This window comes from Chiloscyllium plagiosum, unplaced genomic scaffold, assembly GCF_037043375.1.
Source record: "Chiloscyllium plagiosum isolate Xiang-an unplaced genomic scaffold, Cpla_swu_hap1 HiC_scaffold_23, whole genome shotgun sequence".
In the NCBI taxonomy this organism is placed as follows: Eukaryota; Metazoa; Chordata; class Chondrichthyes; order Orectolobiformes; family Hemiscylliidae; genus Chiloscyllium; species Chiloscyllium plagiosum.
The window spans coordinates 14,109,237-14,129,618 of record NW_028270161.1 but is presented as its reverse complement, the minus strand read 5'-3'; the positions used below and the strand labels follow the sequence as shown (position 1 = coordinate 14,129,618).

Below are 20,382 nucleotides of genomic sequence, written 5' to 3'. Positions count from 1 at the left end.
TATTTCATGTACAAGAACATCAGAAAATCAGATTTCCAAGTCTCCACACCCTGACAAAAGATGCATCATTAACATCAGGTCCAATTGCAGCAAATGCAAACAAAGGAATTTAATAGATTGCAGGTGTTTCTCTTATGCATTCTAACAGACAACTAAGTTTCCCAACTGAATCAGAAGTTTGAGGCTTCAAGTCTCACACAAAACCCAAGTGTAACAGCTAGAATGACTTTTTAAGCTGTGAAGGCAAACTATATTTCTAATGGTGCTATCTTTAAGATCACTACTTAAAGTGAGGACCCTGTTCAGTTCAGAACAAAACTGCAGATGAGGGCAACAATGATCTCTCCACATGCCCCTCTGGGGTTATTCTGCACGTTGAGAAGATCTTGATATAATTACCTCTTCAAACTATATTATTTGGTGACAAAGAGCTTCAAGGTATCCCAAGTAAATAATGTGTCCTTCACAGCAAATGCTAAGAAATAAATATGCACAAATTAGAGTCAGAGTGTCTTTTGGTTGATTGCAACATCTACTCCACTTTCCTCTCAACATATTCTTGATCAGAATTTTACAACTGTCAAACCTTCATCTCCTGAAGTCACTTTTTCATCCAACAAACATCAGGTTTTAAAAATCTCATCTTGCCAATGTGATGTGCTCACGAAATAGGACTTTGATGTAGTGATACATCTTGTACTCCACATTCTTGGTGGTAGGTATTCTGTACTCTGGATCTTATAATATTTTGATTCTCAAATAATACAATATTTGAGTGCACTTGAGCAAGTTTTCAGGTATGGAATAACATTTTATTTCAAATTTCTTTTTGAGCTAACCGTATGGTAGCTAATTCAATTACTTTTTTTTAAAAGAAAAGAATTAATATTGGACATACTACTCTGCACCTACTTGATGACAGTTTGTGTGCATTTTGGACATAGATTGGAGCTATTCTTGATGTTGAGCTAATGAGCACAACAGAATTACTGGTACAAATGAAATACCAAACCACTCCTGGCAACAGGGACAATTGGGAAGATTCTTCAGCAGCATTTAGCTTTTTCCAAGCAGTGCCACTTGTTTGGACAGTGCGGTCATATGTATTTCCAACACAGTATAACAACCACCACCACCACATGCTTACCTCAAGGATAGCATGTTAACAATAATCTGATAGTTTGCGATTTGGAGATTTGTAGCTCAGGTTATGGATCAGGTTGTAAGTTTGCTCACTGAGCTGACAGGTTTGTTCTCAGACATTTTGTCACAATGCTAGGTAACATAATCAATGAGCCTCCAATGAAGCGCTGGTGTTCTGTCCCACTTGCTATTTCTATGTCTTGGTCGGTTGTGGCAGGTGATATCACTTTCAGTTCTTTTTTCTGAAAAGGTTGGTAAATGGGGTGCAAATCAATAGGTTTGTTGATGGGGCTCAAGTTTGAATGCCAGGCCGAGGATTTCCCGTGGGTGTCTTTGTTTAGCCTGTCCCAGGATGGATGTATTCTCCCATTCGAACAAGTGTCCCTCTTTATCTGTGTGTATGGATACTAGTAATAGGTGGTCATGTCTTTTGGTGGCTAGTTGGTGCTCATGTATCCTGGTGGAAAGTTTCCTGCTGGTCTATCCAATGTATTGTTTAGTGCAGTCCTTGCAGAATATTTTGTAAATGACATTCATTCTGCTGTTTGTTGGTAGGGGGTCTTTTAAATTCATCAGGAGCTGTTTGAGTGGGGTGGTATGTGTGTGGGCTACCATGATGCCTAGGGGCCAGAGCAGTCTGGTCATCAACACCAATATGTCCTTAATGTATGGCACAGTGGGTAAAGTGTCTGAGCATGTTGTCTTCTTGTTTAGATCTGTTGTGCAGGAATCGGCAGACTGCGTTTAATCAGGTTCCTGCTGTTCCTGAATACATTGTACAGGTGTTTTTCCTCAGCTCCTCTTCCTTCCTGGGTACTGCAGTGTGTCATGGCTGGATCCTGGGAAGAGCTGTTTGTTCTAACCTCTACATAACTGCTTCTGCTAAAGAGTCCTGATATTGGTGATTCCATAGACGTCCCACTGATTTGTTTGTAGGTCTTGTCGTTGAAAGTGAAGTGGGTCCTGAGGCAGCAAAATGAATGTCATATACAAAATGCCCTGCAAGAACTGCAACAAACATAACATTGGACAGACCAGCAGAAAGCTAGCCACCAAAAGACATGACCACCTATCACTAGTATCCATACACACAGACGAAGGAGGACAGTTTGACTAGGACAATAGCCTCCGTTCCGCGACAGGCTAAACAAGGACATGCACGGGAATTCCTAGAGGCTTGGCATTCAAACCAGAAGTCCATCAACAAATCTATTGATTTGGACCCCATTAACCAACCTCTCAGCAAAGAAGAACCGGAAATTATATCACCCACTACAACAGACCAAGACACACAAATAGCAAGTTGAAGAGAACACTGGCACTTCATCGGAGGCTCACTGATTATGTTGCCTAGCATGGTGATGAAACGTCTGAGAACAAATCTACCAGCTCAGCGAGCAAACTTACAACCTAACCTAATGGTACAAATTTAACACTAGAGCAATTTCTCTAAACCTACACAAAGGTTCTCAGATTGTCATTGTTCTGATCAGATTTTGTCAAATGCAAAATGACTACGACTTTTAAAGTGAATACTCCACAAATTCAGTGGGCATGAAGCTCTTTGGGGCATCTCTGATGTGAACAAGTCCTGACATAAATGCAAGCTTTTATTATTTACAATTATTTGATTACAATGTGGAAGGTTTCCAACAAAGCTTTGTATAAGAGCAGTACAGATTTCAAATCCAGTTACAATACCAGCATGAAATGATAATGACAGGACAAATCGTTGGAAATATACATCATCTCTACAGAGAATTGTAGATAGATTTATGCGCTATGAGGAAGGCTCCAACGTAATATTATACTTTCTTTCCCTTTCAAACACTTGCAGCAAATCTGATAACCAAGAATATAAACATTTGCATCAACTAGTTTTCAGAACCACATTACCTCTGTTAGATCACACTACCATATCAATAATGTGTGAGATGGTAGCATTCTTACCCAAATTAGAGGATTGGAGTGGGAACTTGAATCTACAGGAGGTTAATGCATTAGTTAAGGTTTATATGCTGCTGTGCAGAACTGAGGGGGTGTTATATTGTTGAAGATGCTATCGTTCAGGAGAGATATTAAACCCAGAGTAGCCTTGGGAAATAAAAGTATCACTTGGCACCGATTTTTAGGAATAGGGGAGTTCCCTCCATTGTTCTTGCTAATAGATGTGCTTCGAATCAGCATCACTAAAACTGTTTGTTTGGTCCTTATCATATGGATGTTGGAGAGAACTCACTGCAAATTGAATATCAATTCCCTTCAAATAAAACACTTCAGAAGTACATCAGTGGCTGTAATGCACTTTGACATATCCTAATTCTAAATGGCACTCTGTCTAACATAATTGCAAGTGTTTTGCAATTACAATGTCACTTTAATGAGGAATCTCAAAATAAACACCATTTCATCAAAACAAATGCCAAAAACACAGCTATCTTCTCAAGCAGTATATCTGGTGGTTCGATGGTTTCAGACATGGCTGCTAAATTCAATGCATAATCTAAAATCTCTGCCACACACAGGGCAAGTGATGCTTCAAGGGTTGAGTGGATGGAGTTGTTTGAAGTTGTGCGTTCTCCTCCAAACTTCAACTGTCAATTTTGAAGAAGTCTCTTGATGCGTCCAGTGTGCTCCAACTGAGCATTTTCCATTTTGGTCAGTCACAAGTTGGGATTTCCTGACAAGTCAGTGGATAAGTACGATATCTTCAAGGATGTTGACAGAATGCTTAAAAGTATTGCTGCTAAAGCAGCAGAGTAGAGCAAAATAGAAATTGTTACCAAAGCTGCTGAGTTTTGACAGCAATTTGTTTCGGATTTCGAGCATTCACAATTCTTTAGTCTTTTGTTCAGAGTATAGCAGTTGCTTCTTGGTATCAAGCAAACCAAAGACATATCCCATTTAGCATAGGGCGATTAAAGTTGTTAGCACTTTGATCTGGGCAAGATGACTTGCAAGAAAAGAGTGGATCCATGTTTAAAAAAATTCCAAGCTGGAAATGCAGGCTGTAACTCTGACAATGGCTTCAATTCGAACTTGCTTAACAGTTAGTACTCAATTTGGCTATTAGAGAGCACTCCAGAACTACCACTCAACTAATAAGCCTTTGAAACAAAAACACAAAAGATGTACAGCAATGAAACTTACTATGATGTAAACCTAAAAAGTTGAACAGTGGTTTCTAAATAAATAAAACAGAAATTACTCAATGCCTGTAAACGTTTAAAATCTGCATTTGACAGAAATGCTAGTTTTATTTATTTGTTTTAAAAAGTTGTATGCCCAGCATTCCCAAATATTTGAAGTGGCTGGTACTATTTGCAGGTAGTTGACACATTGCAAAGATCATATGTAAACAATCATATCAACTTCAACATTGGTTTGGAAGAGAGAGGGGGAAGAATTTTGCAACAGCCACTGAAAGGAACGGATTAAGAACACAATTAATTAAAATGAAGTAGTTACAATTACTCCCAAGACTGAAAATTGTTTTTCTTTTAAGCCCAATACCACGGACAGGCGTTGGGAAATAGCAGCTTTCAAACCCAAAATCAAAAGGCTAATGACTCAAATTCATAATAACTACCTACGCAGTGACATCCCCTTCGCTGTTTAAGTGACAAGTTTCCAAATACTGTCGCTACAGAAATCAGACCGCATCTCACCTGTGCTGAGCACATTGAAACAATAGATGAAAAACAGCTTGCTAATGAGAGTATGGTTTGTTATTTGTAAAGAAACGCCTGTTGCTTTGCATCAGAGACCGTTACAGAAGCATCTGAGAAAAATTAAGCGGGGAAGGAAAGGGGCGGTGAACAAGCAAAACTGGGCAGAAACTCCACTATTATCGGAAAATTAAGGTTTGCTGAATTTATTGCGGGTCAAGTGCAGCTGTACATAAATCCGAGGGTGCAGAGAAAACACCAAAACAAAATACAGCCCGCAAACCACATCAAAAAAAAAAATCACAAGCTGCAAATCAAACTTCACCTTGAAACAAAGTAAATTAGCTCCGGCCCAGAATTATAGAATTTAAAAGCCTACACAAACGACCAGCCGAGCCCGGGGGCGGGCCAGGTGAAGCCTAGCGCCGCCTGCAGTTTACGCGAGGCCGAGGCTTCACCGGCTCAGACCAGGCCCCAGCCGGCAGCGACGGCCGAACAACAAAAGATCGCTCGGCAAAGCGGACAAGGAGAGCCGAGACATGCAAGAATAGAAATACCACAGCAACGATTACTCACTCGGGGACGTAGATGGAGGAATAGCTGGACCACTTATAAACGCTGTAAGTCAGCGCCCGGCACTCGGGCAACACCGCCGCCATCTTAGGGCAGCAGCTGGGGCTGGGCACCACGTGACCCGGGAGGAGGAGACCACCCAACACACACATTCATATACCCCCGCCCCACTGCAGATACACCCTCACTGTAGAGACTACCACTGCAGATACACCCTCACTGTACATACCACCATGCAGATACACCCTCACTGCAGATACGCCCTCACTGTGTATACACTCTCACTGCAGATACACCCTCACTGTATATACTCTCACTGCAGATATACCCTCACTGTGAATACACCCTTACTGTGTATACACTCTCACTGCAGATATGCCCTCACTGTGTATACACCCTCCCTGTATATACTACCACTGCAGAGACACCCTCACTGCAGATATACCCTCACTGTATATACTCTCATTACAGATACACCCTCACTGTGTATACACCCTCACTGCAGATACACCCTCATAGTATATACTCCCACTACAGAAACACCCTCACTGTGTATACACTCTCACTGCAGATATGCCCTCACTGTACATACTACCACTGCAGATACACCCTCCCTGTGTATTCACTCTCACTGCAGATACACCCTCACTGTATATACTACCATGCAGATACACCCTCACTGTGTATACCCCCTCACTGCAGATACACCCTCACTGTATATACTACCACTGCAGATACACCCTCACTGTGTATACACCCTCACTGCAGATACACCCACACTGTATATACTACTACTGCAGATACATCCTCACTGTGTATACACTCTCACTGCAGATACACCATCACTGTGTATGCACCCTCACTGCAGATTCACCCTCACTGTATATACTCTCACTGCAGATACACCCTCACTGTGTATAGACCCTCACTGCAGATATACCCTCAAAGTATATACTCTCACTGCAGATACACCCTCACAGTGTATACTCTCACTGCAGATACACCCTCACTGTATATACTCTCACTGCAGGTACACCCTCACTGTGTATACACTCTCACTGCAGATACACCCTCACTATGTATACACCCTCACTGTATATACTACAACTGCAGATACACCCTCACTGTATATACATCTTCACTGCAGATTCACCCTCACTGTATATACTCTCACTGCAGATACACCCTCACTGTGTATACACCCTCACTGTATATACTACCACTGCAGATACACCCTCACTGTATATACTCTCACTATGTATACACCCTCACTATATATGATCCCACTGCAGATACACCCTCACTGTGTATACACTCTCGCTGCAGCTACACCCTCACTGTATATACTACCTCACTGCAGATACTCCCTCACTGTGTATACACTCTCACTGCAGATACACCCTCACTGTATATACTCTCACTGCAGATACACCCTCACTGTGTATACACTCTCACTGCAGATACACCCTCACTATGTATACACCCTCACTGTATATACTACAACTGCAGATACACCCTCACTGTATATACATCTTCACTGCAGATTCACCCTCACTGTATATACTCTCACTGCAGATACACCCTCACTGTGTATACACTCTCACTGCAGATACGCCCTCACTGTGTAGACACCCTCACTGCAGATTCACCCTCACAGTATATACTCTCACTGCAGCTACACCCTCACTGTATATGCACCCTCACTGTATATACCACCACTGCAGATACACCCTCACTGCAGATATACCCTCACTGTATATACACCCTCACTGCAGCTACACCCTCACTGTGTATGCACCCTCACTGTATATACTACCACTGCAGATACACCCTTACTGCAGATACACCCTCACTGTATATATTCTCACTGTGTATACACCCTCACTGTATATACTCCCACTGCAGATACACCCTCACTGTATGTACACCCCCACTGTTTATACACCCTCACTGCAGATACACCCACAATGTGTATACACCCTCACTGTATATACTCCCACTGCAGATACACCCTCAATGTATATACACCCTCACTGCAGATACACCCTCACTGTATATACTCTCACTGCAGATTAACCCTCACTGTATATACTCTCACTGCAGATTAACCCTCACTGTGTATACACTCTCACTGTATATACTCCCACTGCAGATACACCCTCACTGTGTACACTCTCACTGTGTATACACTCTCACTGTACATACCCTCACTGCAGATACACCCTCACTGCAGATACACCCTCACTGTATATACCCCTCACTGCAGATACGCCCTCACTGTATATACAACCTCACTGCAGATACACCCTCACTGTATACACACCCTCATTGTACATACATACTTACTGCAGAACACCCTCACTGTATACACACCCTCACTGTACATACACACTCATTGCAGATACACCTTCACTGTATATACACCCTCATTGAAGATGCACACACACTGCACATGCCCCCTCACTGCAGATGCACCCTTGCTGTATAAACCCCTCACTGTAGATACACCCTCACTGTATATACCCCTCACTGCAGATACACCCTCACTGCAGATAACCCTCACTGTGTATATACCCTCACTGTATATACTCCCTCACTGTGTATACACTCTCGCTGCAGCTACACCCTCACTGTATATACTACCACTGCAGTACACTCTCACTGCAGATACACCCTCACTGTACATACTCTCACTGCAGATACACCCTCACTGTGTATACACCCTCACTGTATATACTACCACTGCAGATACGCCCTCACTGTATATACATCCTTACTGCAGATTCACCCTCACTGTACATACTCTCACTGCAGATACACCCTCACTGTGTATACACTCTCACTGCAGATACGCCCTCACTGTGTATACACCCTCACTGTATATACTACCACTGCAGAAACGCCCTCACTGCAGATATACCCTCTCTGTATATACTCTCACTGCAGATACACCCTCACTGTGTATACACCCTCACTGCAGATACACCCTCACTGTGTATACACCCTCACTGCAGATACACCCTCAAAGTATATACTCTCACTGCAGCTACACCCTCACTGTGTATGCACCCTCACTGTATATACTACCACTGCAGATACACTCTTACTGCAGATACACCCTCACTGTATATATTCTCACTGTGTTTACACCCTCACTGTATATACTCCCACTGCAGATACACCTTCACTGTATATACACCCTCACTGTATATACACCCTCACTGCAGATACACCCTCAATGTGTATATACCCTCACTGTATATACTCCCACTGCAGATACACCCTCACAGTATACACTCTCACTGCAGATAAACCCTCACTGTGTATACACCCTCACTGTATATACTCCCACTGCAGATGCACCCTCACTGCAGATACACCCTCAATGAGTATACACCCTCACTGTATATACTCTGACTGCAGATGCACACTCACTGTACATGCACCCTCATTGTATATACCCCTCACTGCAGATACACCCTCACTGTAAATACACCCTCACTGTAAATACACCCTCACTGCATATACACCTTCACTGTATATACACCCTCACCGCAGATGCACACACTGTACATGGCCCCTCACTGCAGATACACCCTCATTGTATATACCCCTCACTGCAGATACACCCTCACTGTGTATACACCTCACTGCAGATACACCCTCACTGTATATACACCCTCACTGCAGCTGCACACACAGTACATAACCCCTCACTGCAGATACACCCTCACTGTATATACCCTCACCCCACTGCAGATACACCCTCACTGTATATTCGCCTTCACTGCAGATACACCCTCACTGTATATACACCCTCACTGCAGATACACCTTCACTGTACATACACCCTCACTGCAGATGCACACACTGTACATGCCCCCCACTGCAGATACACCCTCACTGCAGATACACCCTCACCGCAGATGCACACGCACTCTACATGCCCACTCACTGCAGATACACCCAAACTGTATGTATACCCTAATTGCAGATACACCCTCACTGTGTATACTTTATTGCTGGAACAGCACAGCAGGTCAGGCAGCATCTAGGGAACAGAAGATTCGACGTTTCGGGCACATGCCCTTCTTCAGGCATGTGCCCGAAACGTCGAATCTTCTGTTCCCTAGATGCTGCCTGACCTGCTGTGCTGTTCCAGCAATAAAGTTTCAACTTTGATCTCCAGCGTCTGCAGACCTCACTTTCTCCTCACTGTGTATACCTCTTCACTACAGATACATGCTCACTGCAGATACACTCCTCACTGTATCTACATCCTCACTGTATATACACCCCTCAATGCGGATACACCCCTCACTGCAGATACACCCTCACCGTATTTACCCCCTCACTGCAGATACCTCCTTACTGCAGGTAGACCCTCACTGCAGATACACCCTCACTGTATATACACCTTCGCTGCACATACTCACCTCACTGCAGATAGACCCTCACTGTATATATACCCTCATTGCAGATACACCTTCAATGCACATACTCTCTCACTGTATGTACACCCCACTCTGCATATACACCCCTCACTGCAGATATGCCCTCACAGCTGATATACCCTCACTGTATATACATTCTCACTGCAGATACACACCTTGCTGCAGATGCAACCTCACTGTATATACACCCTCACTGTAATACACCCCTCACTATCGATACACCCTAACTACAGTTACACGTTCAGTGTATATACACGCTCGCTGCAGATACATCCCTCACTGTATGTACACCCCTCTCTACAGGTACACTCCTCACTGCATACACATCCGCATTGCTGATACACCCTCACAGTAGATACACCCTCTCTATAGATACATGTCTCACTGTATTTACCCCCTCACTGCAGATACAATACTCTCTGCAGATGCACCCTCACTGCAGATACAACCTCACTGTATATACATCTTCACTGCAGAATACCCCTCACTGTAGATACACCCCTCACTACAGATACACCCTCACAGCAGATACACCCTCACTGTATATACACTCTCACCATTTATACATTCTTGCTGTATATAGACCCTCACTGCAGATATACCCCTCACTGTAGATACACCCTAACTGTAGTTACACGTTCACTATATATACATCCTCGCTGCAGATACACCCCTCACTGTACGTACACCCCTCTCTGCAGATACAGCCCTCACTGCATATATACCCTAACTGCAATTACACCCCTCAGTGCAGATACACACCTCTCTACAGATACACACCTCACTGCAGATATACCCTCATGGTAGATACACCCCTCACTGCAGATACATCCCTCACTATATTTGCACCCCTCTCTGCAGATACACCCTCACTATATCTACACCTCTCTCTGCAAATACACCATCACTATACATACACCCTCACTGCAGATACACCCCTCACTGCATATATACCCCTCTCTGCAGATACACTCCTCACTGTATATCCTCCCTCACCGCAGATACAATACTCACTGCAGATGCACCCTCACTGCAGATACAACCTCACTGTATGTACACCCCTCTTTGCAGATCTGTCCTCTCTATACATACACCTCACTGCATATACACCATCACTGCAGATACACCCTCACTGTATATACCTCCTCACTGCAGATCCAACTCTCACTGTGTTTATATCCCTCTCTGCAGTTACAACTTCAGTGCACATACACGCTCAATATGCATACATCCTCTCTATACATACACCCTCACTGTAGATACACCTTTTTTATACATACACCTTCACTGCAGAAAGACCCTCACTGCAGATATGCCACTCACAGTATATACGCCTTCACTGCAGATGCATCCCTCAGTGTATATATACCCTCACCGAATATACCCCCCTCACTGTATATACATGCTCCTGCAGATACACCCTTCTCTACACATACACCTCTCACTGCAGATATACCCCTCACTGCATATACCCCCTCACTGTTTATACACCCTTCACTGCATATAGACCCTCACTGCATATACAACTTCACTGAATTTACACCTCTCACTGCAGATATACCCTCACTGCAAACACATAATCACTGCATTTACACCCCTTATGCATATTCACATACTCTGTTCACTGCATATACTCCACTTAATGTTTGTACTCAACCACACACATTCATATATGCTCCTTAATCTATATAAACCGTTCAATGCATGTACTCCTCTCATGCAGAATCATATACCTCTCCCAAATGTATTAAAATTCTTTCCTCACTGTGTGTACAGTCCTCACAGCATACACGCAGATTTATATACTCCTCTTCCTTTAATAAACCCTCTGACACATTTGAGTACTCCCCCACACTCCATATACTCCCCTCATACATATTCCTATACTCCTCATTCCATCTATCCAATTCAGTAAGGTACGTGTCCCCAAACTCATTTGAATACAGATATCAACCTGTTCATATACCTAACCTCAACATAAATACATGAACTCAATCTCACACTGAACACAAGATTATGTATCTTACGCCCCAGTGAGCACAAGCAGTTGCATCCAAGCTCACATACCCGCTATATCTAAATCCTTATTTTCATGTTCCGAGCCCAAATACATACACTCAAAATTAAAGAGCAAACATTGATCTGGAATACTTGTACCAACTTCTCACTATATATTCCAAGCATAGTATTGATTTGGGATGTGATTATGCGTTGACTCTGAATTGAAAGGCTCGGGGTTATGTCTTGAAATGTCCAGGAAATAATTCACTCTAACAGACACTAGATTGTTAAAAACATTATTTTTTGGATGGGTTACAAAGCCAAAGCTGATCTGCCTGAAAAACTAGAATTTGGAAAAAAGCCAAAAACTTTTTCTAAATCAGCCTCATCTAGAGGACACTAGTTTTATTTGTTGATAGTAATCTGCAGAGTGCAACATAGCTCCCAAATTTCACAACAAATTGAGCATGACTGCCCTTTAAGAATATCATTGATTGCTAAGGAAATGATTTGAGATGTCAAGGATGTGAAATCTTCCTCCATGTTCAAGTGCTTTTCTGTCATATTCCCAGCCTTATTGCATACCCATTCTGAGTACAGATTACTATACCCAATTTGAAGGAATCCAACAAAGCCCAGGTAGAGATGCATAACTTTTCCATCCATACAAATCTTAAAAATCTATACAGCATCGTACAATGTAAATGCACAGAGGCTGGCATACTTTAAGATCCAGGACTATGGATTGTAGCAAATATTCAATGGGCAAAAGCCACCATATATTGAGGGAATGGAAACTCTGTGAAGCCTCAAAGCTACAAGCAGAAAATGGCTGATATGAAATGCAAATGTACGTTCGAATGTAACTTTAAAAGGCAAGTGTTGTGCGGTACAAAATGTTCAGTGTTGTTAGCAAGTGTTACATATATCACTTCATGTTATATCAAGTTTGAACTGTTAGGTGACATCCTTTAACAAATTTTATAGATAAAGAATATTTTGGGGAAAGGAAAGTTATACTCACAGAGCTCATATAGTTATCCACAATGTCGGTTTGGGCACAGAGCCCAGAAACACTCAAACAACCTCAGTAGATATAAAAAATATTAGATTATTCAATGTAAACATGCGGAGAATGCACATTAACATCCCATAGAAGCACTTTTTCGCTGCAGCTGTGAAACTAAAAACTTATAAAGTTAGTCGATAAACTCATCAGTCCACGTCTCATGTTTTTTTTTAATCTAGTGATTTCATTTTCTACTCTGACTCCCCGGGCCATGTTTGCAGAGTTTTGAAAACTGTTAACTGTAGCCTCAGTTAATTCCTCGTTCGCATTCTCAATCATACAGTGACAATTCCATGGATTCCATTTAGTGAGTGGCCCATTGATCAATTTAAGGAACAAAAGAAAGATGAGAAGTCGACTATTCAAGTTTTGCGTGTGAAATAAAGAGACCATCGGTATGTACAAATGGATGCATTGATTCCAGTGTTCAAAGAGAGGCAGCCGCTTTGGCTGAGCTCACAATGCAATCATAGACAATCCTACATAATCCCTCCAAAAATAATAAGAATCCTTTCTTAGGATGTTTTTGTTGTAAAAGTAAACTGTTATTGTGCAGTGTACATACAGGGATGTGGGTTTGTCTTTCTGTGTTGATGTTTGAAAACATGCACATAGAGCTATCACTGTCCAATAGGATGGCAAGTCAAAGCTGGAGCATCAATAGGAACTCTAAGAGACTCTTCAGTTGGGAAGTAGAGCAGAGTCATAGTGGAATATGTGTGTTATTAATAATGCTTCATTACAATATTATTCAGTCATTATTATACCCTTTCAAAATACAAAATGTACAAAGGCATGTTCACTTTGCCAAGTTGGCCAGAGAAAACACAAACAGAATGAGAAAACAAAATCTGCTCCTGGGCTGGCAAATCTCCCTGAATTCTGGAGCATTATTCTCTTGGAGTTCCCTTTTCAAAGATGTAAGGGGAGTTTCCCAATGTGGGGGTTGGGACCACGGCTGGGATTGGGGGGTCGCAAGCTTTGAGACAGAAATGACCACTGTGAAGCTCAGACTGAGTCACAACAGCGGCGCTCTCCTCCTAACAGATGCTTCACACAGGACAGGAAGGGAAGTAAAAGGGGGGGGAGGAGTTGCAGTGCTGGTCAGAGATGATATCACAGCTGTGCTAAAGGAGGATACTATGTCTTGAGCAGGGCTTGAGCTGTGAGGCACTATGGGTGGAGGTGAGAAATAACAAGGGTGCAATTACATTGGTGAGCTTACAAGACTCCCAGCAGTGAGCGTGAGATAGAAGAACAAATAGATACACAGATTATGGAAAGATGTAGAGGCATGGTGGTGATGGGAGATTTTAATTTTCCCAACATTGACTGGGATACACTAAGTGTCAGAGGTCTGGATGGGGCAGAATTTGTAAGGAGCGTCCAAGAAAATGTGTCAATAGTCTGATGAGGGAAAGGTAAAAACAATGACTGCAGATGCTGGAAACCAGATTCTGGATCAATGGTGCTGGAAGAGCACAGCAGTTCAGGCAGCATCCGAGGAGCTTCAGCCTGAATTGCTGTTCGGATGCTGCCTGAACTGCTGTGCTCTTCCAGCACCATTGATGAGAGAAAGGGCCATATTGGACCTCGTATTGGGGAATGAGCCAAGCCAGGTGGTAGAAATTGCAGTCGGGGATTTCTTTGTGAATCATGACCACAATTCTGTAAGTTTTAGAATACTCATAGACAAAGATGAGAGTAGCCCCAAGGGAAGAATACTGAACTGGGCCAAGGCCAATTTTATCAAAATTAGACAGGAGCTGGGAAATGTGGATTGGACACAGTTATTTGAAGGAAAGTCCACATTTGAGATGTGGAAGGCTTTCAAAAATAGGTTGAAGATAGTGCAAGGTAGGCATGTCCCTTTGAAAACAAGGGACAGAAAAGGCAAGATTTGTGAACCGTGGATGACAGGAGAAATCGTATGACCAGCCAAGAGGAAAATGGAAGTGTACTTAAGGTCCAGGCAGCTAAGAACAGAGGAATATCTGGAGGAATATTGAGAGAGTAGGACCAATCTTAAATGAGGATTCAAGCAGGCAGAATTACTTTAGCGAGCAGAATTAAGGCAAATCCAAAGGCCTTTTATTCTTATATAAGAAGCAAGAGAGTGACTAGAGAAAGGGTTGGTCGACTAAAGGATAAGGAAGGAAGGTTGTGTGACGAACCTCAGAAAATGGGTGAGATTTTCAATGATTACTTTGCATCAGTGTTCACTGAGGAACAGGACGTGATGAATGCTGAGCTTTGAGATAGAAGTTTACTTACTCTGGATCATGTTGACATAAGGAGAGAGGATGTGTTGGGTAGGCTGAAGGATATTAAGATGGACAAATCCCCCGGACCAGATGGAATCTATTCCAGGTTGCCGAGGGAGGCGAGAGAGGAAATAGCTGGGGCCCTGACAGATATCTTTGTGGCATCCTTAAACACAGGTGAGGCACTAGAGGACTGGGGTTTGCTCATGTTGTCCCCCTGTATAAGAAAGGTAATAGGAATATTCCAGGTAACTACAGACCAGTGAGCCTGACATCAGTGGTGGGAACGTTGCTGGAGAAGGTACTGAGGGATAAAATCTATTTATATTTGGAAAAGAATGGGCTTAACAGTGATAGGCAACATGCTTTTGTGCAGGGGAGATCGTGCCTTACCAACTTAATAGAGTTCTTTATGAAAGTGACCAAGTTGATAGATGAAGGAAGGGCTGTACATGTCATATACATGGACTTTAATAAGGCTTTTGTTAAGGTTCCCATGGTAAACTAATAGAGAAAGTGAAGTCACATGGTGTGCAGGGTATTCTAGCTAGGTGAACAAAGAGCTGGTTAAGCAACAGGAGACAGAGAGTAATAGTTGAAGGGAGTTTCTCAAAATAGAGGAAGGTGACCAGTGGTGTTCCACAGGGATCAGTGCTGGGACCGTTGTTGTTTGTAATATATATAAATGATCTGGAAGAAGGCATTGCCGGTCGGATCAGTACGTTTGCAGATGACACAAAGATTGGTGGAGTAGCAGAAAGCATAGGCGATTGACAAAGAAGACAGGAGAATATAGATAGACTGGAGAGTTGGGCAGAGAAGTGGCAGATTGAGTTCAATCCAGGCAAATGTGAGGTGATGCATTTTGGGTAGTCTAATTCTGGAGCGAACTATACTGTAAATGGAAGAGACTTGGGAAAAGTTGATGAGCAGAGAGATCTGGGAGTTCAGGTCCATTGTACCCTGAAGGTGGCTACACAGGTGGATACAGTGGTCAAGAAAACATATGGTATGCTTGATTTGGAGATGCCGGTGTTGGACTGGAGTGTACAAAGTTAAAAATCACACATCACCAGGTTATAGTCCAACAGATTTAATTGGAAGCACAATCACCTGATGAAGGAGCAGTGCTTCCAATTAAATCTGTTGGACTATAACCTGGTGTTATGTGATTTTTAAATATGGTATGCTTGCCTTCATCGGACAGGGTATTGAGTATAAAAGCTGGCAGGTCATGTTAAAATTATACAAGACTTTGGTTCAGCCTCATTTAGAATACTGTGTACAGTTCTGGTCACCACATTACCAAAAGGATGTTTATGCTTTGGAGAGGGTGCAGAGAAGATTTACGAGGATGTTGCCTGGTATGGAAGGTGATAGCTATGAAGAAAGGTTGAGTAGGTTAGGATTGTTTTCATTAGAAAAAAGGAGATTGAGGGGGGACCTGATTGAGGTCTACAACATCATGAAGGGTGTAGACAGGGTAGATTGAGATAAGCTTTTTCCCAGGGTGAGGGATTCAATAACAAGAGGTCACACGTTCAAGGTGAGAGGTGAAAAGGTTAAGGGGTATATACGCGGCAAACACTTTACATTGAGGGTGGTAGGTGCCTGGAATGCGTTGCCAGCAGAGGTAGTAGAGGCAGGCACAGTATATTCATTCAAGGTGCATCTGGACAGATGCATGAGCAGGTGGGGAGCTGAGGGATACAGATGCTTAGGAATTGGGCGATAGGTTTAGACAGTGGATTTGGATAGGCTCAGGCTTGGAGGGCTAAAGGGCCTGTTCCTGTGCTGTAAATTTTCTTTGTTCTTTTCTTTGTTCTTTAATAGGGCCCCCCTTCTCACAGCTCCCACCCACTCCCCTCCTCAAAGTTCAAGCTGAGGAGTTACAACATCTTTCAAACTACTCAAATGAGATCAGAATTGGAAAAGGTTTGGGAAGTGCACCTGCTGAAGCGTATGCATGCGCCGCATTTCTAATCCTTCAACAAGAACATTGCCTATACTTCAAAATTAAATTTGTCCTCCTGTTCTTTCCTTCCTCCCTCCTTTCCTCTATTTCATCTTTCCTTTCTCTTTCTCTCCCTTCCTTCATCACTCGTTCCTCACTTCCTTCCTTCCTCCCTCCGTCATTCACTTTGTCTCTCCTTCCCTTCCTTCCTCCCTTTGTCCTTCCCGCTTTTAATCCACTCACCTTCCCAAATGCTCGCTTTCATTTTAGGTTTTCAGAGTGACAATGTTTCAAGCCAAGTTGCAGGATTTCTCATACTTGGCTGCAGTAGGGAAGATGTTCCTCACTGTTGGAACTCATTGTGACCCTTCAGATTAGACATCAGACTGAGACTTGACAGGCTGCTACAGGGGCATGTTTACAATCTCATGACAGGATGCAAAGAACTGTGAGTACTTCCAATAACCCCACTACCATTCTTACTGTAACCAACACTAAACAAGACACATCAACTGTTCTTTCATGCCATGACTCTTTCTGTGGCTTTGGTGCCCTATTTACCAACGTATGAAAAATCTCATTATGTTTTGGTCAATGTGAAGCAACTCGGAAAGTTTCTGAGAGAAATGACAAGAAACTATTTAATTGCATGTAATAACTTTACAGAAGTATACAATTAATCCCTGCATTTCAGAAATCTATTTATTAAAGCATCTGTAAAGAGACAAGGAGAATTTGCCTTTTAAAACTTTGTGTTGCTTCTCCTTTGATTAGTTTATTTTTGTCCAAGAGCCTCGTATTTTTTCGCAAGTATTACTTCTCAAAACTCATTTTTCCTTGTTCATTGCTGCATGTCATTCCATTCCATAAGAAATGCAAAAGAGGAAAACCAGGGAATTACAGACAAGTTTTCCTAATTAGAAAACCCAGGGGACTGTGGATGCTGGAAATCAGAATCAAAAGTGCCAACTTGAATTCTTCTTTCTCCCCACAGATGCTGCCAGACCTGCTGAGTTTTCCCACCAACTTCTGTGTTAACCTAACATGTGTGATGAAGAAATTGTTAGAGTCTACAATCAAGGATGGGGTAATTGAGCACCTCAAACATTTTCAGTTAATCATGGAGAGCCAGCATGGATTCCTAACAGGAAAGTCATGCCTTACAAACCTCACTGATTGTTTTGAAGTGCAGACCAAGGTATTGGACTGGGGAGTGTCTATGGATGTTCTTTGCATGGGCTTCCAGAAGGCATTTGTGAAAGTCTGACACAAGATAGAAGCTCATGGAATTGTGGGCAAATTACTGACATGGCTGGGAAATTGGCTAAGTGACATTTAACAAAACGTAGAGATAATGGGAACATACTGAAATTGGCAGGATGTGTCCAGTGGTGTCCCCACAAGGATCTGTGCTCAGGCTCCAATTATTCACATTATTTATTAATGATTTGAATAATGGCATAGAAAGTCATATATCCAAATTTACTGACATGACAAAGTTAGGCAGCATCATAAAGAGTATAGATTATTACATAAAATTACAGCGGGATTTTGATAGACTAACTGTATGGGTACAACTGTGGAAGATGGAGTTCAATTTGAGCAATTGTGAGGTTATCCATTTTAGACTGAGGAAGGATAGATCATGTTGAAATGTTATGAAGTTAAATACATGGATGTCCAAAGATATTTGGGGATTTAGGCATATCAATCTTTAAATTGTCACACAGATATGCAGAAAATAATCAAGAAAGGTAATGGAATTCTAGCCTTTATATCTCAGGAAGTGGAGTGTAATGATTCAGAAGTTATGCTGCAGTTATACAAAACCCTGTTTAGATCCCAAAGTGTACTACGAGCAGATATGGGCACCACATCTTAGGGCAGATATTGTGGCCTTGGAGGGAGTACAATGTAAGTTTACAAGAATGATACCTGGACTTCATGGGGTTAAGTTCTGAGGAGAGGTTATACAAATTAGGCCTATTTTCTCTAGAAACTAGAATATTACGTGGTGATCTGATTGAAGTCTTTAATTATCAGGACAAGACTGTGTAGAGATAGATAAACTATTTCCACTGGCTGAACATTCTAGAATAGGCATAGACTGAGAGTTAGGGCTAGATCATTCTGGAGAGATGTTAGGAAGCTCTTCTAATATAAAGGGTGGTAGTTGTTTGAAACTCACTACAAATGGTAGTGGATTCTGACCAGTTGTGAATTTTAAATATGAGACAGATTATTTTGTTGTTCAGCAAAGATATTAAGGGGTATGAGCCAAAGGCATGCATTTGCAGTTAGGCCACAGATCAGCCATGATCTCATTGAATGGTGGTGCCGGCTCAAGGGGCTGAATGGTCTACTCCTGTTCCGATGTTGCTTTGGAAAAATACTGCCTACTAGTTAGGGTTTAACTGTAGCTGGAATAAGCAAAGAACTTCAAACTTGGCAAAGAAACTGGAAAACGTAGGTGTCAACCTTTCAAATTGGCAAAACAAAAATGGAAACTGGTTCAACATAAATATTCTCACAGACAAAACTGAGTAAGCCACACAGTAACATAAAGTAGAGAAGCAGAATGATAGGATAGAGTTGCTGACATATAAAGTGGAATAATATAAGCATTCCTCTGTCAAGATGCAATCAGACCTAATTAAACCGTTGAACGTTTCTCAAGAAACGCTAAAATTAGTCCTGAGACACTGAAGCAGATGTAATATACGCAAAGTCAAAATACTGTTGATTTTGGAAATCTGGAGCAAACACAGAAAATGCCGGAGATGGTCAGCAGGTTTGGCAACATCTATGGAGATGGAAACAGAGTAAATGTTTCACATTTGATATGACTCTTCTTCGGAAAGTTTTGAAGAAGACATATTGGACTGAAAACATTGACTCTATTTCTCTCTCTACAGATGCTGCCACACTTGTCCAGCATTTTCTATGATTCTTTCAGTGTAAAATATGTTTAGATTTTAAGGACAAAGGATGTTGAGGCAACAAGATCAATGATGGAGTGCAAAGTCAATGGCCAAACTGAACTTGCCTGTTTCGCATAAGTTAAATAGAAATAAATTCCAATAAGCTGCACGTCAACCTCAGGACTATGGTTTAGACTGGTGACTCCTCTCTGTATTGTTTCCAAGGCATGAATTAATCCGGGATGTCTTGTCGGCCAGAATTAGAACACGAGGCAAGCTGCGATTTAACTAGACTGCCCTAATGTTTATTTACAACTCCTCTGATCTGTACTTTG

At 42.2% G+C, this 20,382-nt stretch overlaps 1 protein-coding gene across 1 annotated transcript in view; it reads right to left on the bottom strand.

Moving 5' to 3' along the window:
- mkln1 (muskelin 1, intracellular mediator containing kelch motifs) overlaps window positions 1-5,470 on the bottom strand; it is a 136,784-nt gene extending 131,314 nt beyond the window's left edge. The window contains exon 1 of the mRNA XM_087999376.1: window positions 5,388-5,470. Within this exon, the coding sequence (XP_087855502.1) occupies window positions 5,388-5,470 (83 nt within the window). The remainder of the gene's footprint in view (window positions 1-5,387) is intronic.
- Between the last annotated feature and the right edge of the window lie 14,912 nt (window positions 5,471-20,382).